This window comes from Acyrthosiphon pisum, chromosome A2 (genome assembly GCF_005508785.2).
Source record: "Acyrthosiphon pisum isolate AL4f chromosome A2, pea_aphid_22Mar2018_4r6ur, whole genome shotgun sequence".
Lineage (NCBI taxonomy): Eukaryota > Metazoa > Arthropoda > Insecta > Hemiptera > Aphididae > Acyrthosiphon > Acyrthosiphon pisum.
In genome coordinates, this window is record NC_042495.1 from 92456002 (window position 1) to 92460015 (window position 4014).

General features: G+C 30.7%; 1 protein-coding gene across 1 annotated transcript in view; it reads right to left on the minus strand.

Moving 5' to 3' along the window:
• Positions 1-2154, minus strand: part of LOC100167312 (tyrosine-protein kinase hopscotch) — an 8544-nt gene extending 6390 nt beyond the window's left edge. The window contains exons 1-3 of the mRNA XM_008189906.3: positions 1906-2154; positions 738-1547; positions 430-680 (exon numbers count right to left, since the gene is read on the minus strand). Coding sequence (XP_008188128.1) covers positions 430-680; positions 738-1496 — 1010 coding nt within the window. The 5' untranslated portion in view covers positions 1497-1547; positions 1906-2154. The remainder of the gene's footprint in view (positions 1-429; positions 681-737; positions 1548-1905) is intronic.
• Positions 2155-4014: the final 1860 nt, after the last annotated feature.

A 4014-nucleotide genomic window follows, 5' to 3' on the forward strand; every position in this document is an offset into this window, starting at 1 on the left:
GGTACTAAGAAAAATATTCTGCTTTGGAATATAAAATTATAATACCCAATGTTGTCATTCAAAAAAGTAAAAATCTTAAAAAAATTTTAAGGATAAAAAATATTAAAAAATATAATTTTTTAAGAAAAACATTGTTTTATAAGCGACTTGAAACTATGTAAAAAAAATATTTTCAAAAAAATTTAAACTTTTTGAAATAATGAGTGTTCAATGATAAAAGAATCACCGGGTAGTTTTCTGACCACTGTTTATTTAAAATTGTAACGGTTGCTGAGTGCCAAGATGAACTGTATGGGTTTTACCCGTGATATGGTAAATATTTAAGGTATAATGAATGTAATAAATAATTGCTTATATAGTTATATTATTTAGTGGGGAGTATACATTTTTCATAGATTATAATATATTAATGTACACAAAAACAGGTACCTGATAGGTCCATGAGAACGTATCGATTTAAGTTTGCTTAAGGATGGAGTATTAGTAGATGCACATAAATCAAAATTCCAATTAACCATTAAACGGTAATAGCCATTCAATAATGTTATGAATGAAAACATTGTACTTGTACTTAAGAATTTCAGATGAATTGGTATACCAGTCTTTCTAGATATTTCAACAGTGCCATCATCAGTGGTTGATAGAAAACACAAGTCTTCAATAGCTGCTAAATGTACCCACTGAAACAAGTGTTGGTTAAGAAATGTATCAACCTACACACTAATAACTTAACATACTTCTTTCCTGTTTTCAATACACATTCTTACACCAGGCATTTCAGAATGAAATGGATTTACTCTGAATGCAACATTTACAGAACTTCCATTTTCACTGTATAATGCCTTATATTCTTCTTCTAAATAATCTGGTGCAATAGAATTGAATTGTTCCAAATAACTTTCTTTGATAACAGGTACATAAAGATTGCCAATCGTATTGCTATTTATAAGTATTTTTAATGTTTCCTGCACGGGCTTTTTCAAAAAAAACATGTGGTGCTTAACAACTTCTTGGGGCATAAACTGTTTATAATTTTGTTCAACAATTTCTCTGGATTTGTCCTCTTCTAATATGGACCTGTACATGTCAGCAACGCCCATGCCGATTAGCTCTCGTTTGCATGTGTCATAGCACAGTCCAGTGACTTTACTCTTCAATAGATCAGATTTAACTTGATAAAAATAGAAATTATATGCATGACAATCAATCGACTTCAGTCGTTTGACGTCCGGCATTTTATATCTCAATTTGTACTCATAGACGTGATGTTCGTTTTTGGCATACAGTATGAATAGTGAGGGACTCAACCACAGATTGTCGTCCGTGACGCTCAACACTCTCAGTCCAAATAAATGTCTGGCCACCGGGCCAATGTTCAGCAGCTTTGAAGTTTCGATAATTACATCTTCAACGGTCGTGTTGATGGTAACAGGTATTTCATGAGGAGTCGCTTGGACAGCTACGTGCACTTTGATGGAAATGGATGAGTCCATCATTTCGTCGTGTATCGGCTGGGCACCGATACTATTTCCGAGCGGATGAAAACTCTACGAACATTCAACAATAAATCTATTACAATATTTGTCAGTGAAACACTGAAACGCGATCGATCCGCAGATGATAAAAGATTCGATTATTATTTTTCTGAACGAACAGAACAAATAGGATTGCGATGCTCCTTTTTTAGTGGAGCACAATATGTGTAACGACGTATTTCCAAGAAAATCGCGACATATAATCAGAAATCGAAGGCACTCATTATAAATTATAATAGTCATGTAATCGGCAATCGGCACATATCATTATTATTTATTACTTTTTATTATTAATTTTTTTTTTTATAGTGGGCACTTATTATAGTTACTACTATAACAATATTATTATTTATTATTACTCAGTACTCACTCAACTCGGTAACCCAGCCTCGGGATACGGTAGTACGGCCGTGGTAGAATAATAATATTATGTCAATCGTCAATATACACGACGTTGATAAGTAGCGTCCAATATAAATTCTCTGGATGATTAGATTATCGCAATATCGCATTATTGGCTGTCGGTGGTGATTGCGATGCACCGATGCGCATGACTGCATAATATGTTGCTTCCCAGTTCACGTAGCCTACTAGCCTGTTGCAGTAACCACCCGCCAGTAAGGCGATTCAGCGATTGAAACCTGCGGGATTTCGCTGATTTCAGCCGTACTGCTATAACCCGTATTATAAATATAATAAGTAATGAGTAGTATTATCATATTAGGGAGCCCACAGTCCTTGTAAAGATATAGTAATATGTGTCGTGCACAGATTTGGATTTTCTGTGATTTCACAGGCAGTGGCGTGTGAAACATTTTTTTTTTTACCACCACCTCCTATATGATCAAATCAAATATCAATAATTATTTTAGTTTTTGGTTTGTTTTTTTTTTACTTATTCCAACTGAAATAATCATGGACAATTTATTCAATAATGAAATTTAGTTGAATACAATTATAAACTCTAGAAAACATTTCACGCGAAATATAAACTAATTAATTTTAAAGTTACACAACTACACAGAACACATTGGTAACGTACTTTTGTATGTTCCAAAAAAGTAATACAATTTTAAAATTTTTATATTAGGTTAAAATGTTAAACACTTAAACTACCTATGAACTATATAGATATATTGTATATAATATCTGTCACCGACAAATAATAAATGTAATTATGGTTTTATGTTCATTGATTTAATTTGAATGAGAGATTCAGAGATATATAAACAATTAAGCGAAAAGAGATCAAATCAATATAGGTATAGTAAATTATTTCATATTTCAAATTAATAGGTAAGTCTCTCAATTTACTGTAATATTAAAATTGAAAATTTACTAATCTATAAGTTATAACGGGTGGCATAAACAATTTATTAAATTTAATGATTCACTAAAAGTTTAACGGATCAATCACGGGCCACTAAATCTTGTTTAAGGAACCATTATCTCACTATTGATTCATTAAATGTTTTGTGCAATCTGGCAATCCGGCCTAGTCTTTTAAATATTTTACGTGTCGTCAAAAAACAAAATAACAAATCTATGGAGAGGCGCCACATTCTTCAAAAAAGTGGTCGGGCCATGGCCCGATGTTAACATGGACTTCGACGCCACTGAATCTATGTGTATCTTCGTGGAATCGCGGAAAAAAAGTCCCGGTAAAAAATAATGAAAATATGTTAAAAATTTATTGAAAAATACGTTAAAGTTACATAAAAAATCATATAATATCATAAAAAATGTAGATATGATTGTTAATTACTTACTTATATCACATATTAAAATATAATACAATTTAATTTAATACAAGTCTAAAATAATGAAATGTATAATACACCTCTTTATTATGTTATGACTAGGGCTAGGATTTTGTAGCATTTGCATTTTCTTTCATAGTACTACAGGACATAGCTAATCAAAAACAAAATTCGATTCATTCATCACAGAGTTCAAATATGCAATTTTGATTTTGCTTTTTTTGCATTTTCTTATGATATTCGTAAATAAATACTTTTTTATCAGTTTATTAGCTTTTTAATTAGTTTTTGTTAATTATATGCATATTTAACATTTTTAGAACATTTACGTACATATTTATCTAAATTATTATTTATTAATTTATTTTTTATTGTATTATTATATATACTTATTTCATGATTTCGTAGTGAAATATAAAGTGGTATATAAAGTGGCACTATGTACATTCTATGAGAGTACGAGGAAGGTGAAATAATAAATATAAGACACTAAGACAGTGTATACATTACACACTAAAATAGTTACAAAGTGTAGAACTGCAGTATAAGAATAAGTATTTTTGGTTAAGGGGATTCGATACCGTGACTTTCTGTTTTTGTCTAACACACGCGTGACATAGTATTTTAGACGTGTTTTTTGCCAAACATACGAATTTATCTAATGAAACAATAAGAATTCTGAAAATAGATTTGTATTTGTCGTTAAGTCTATTTGAAAT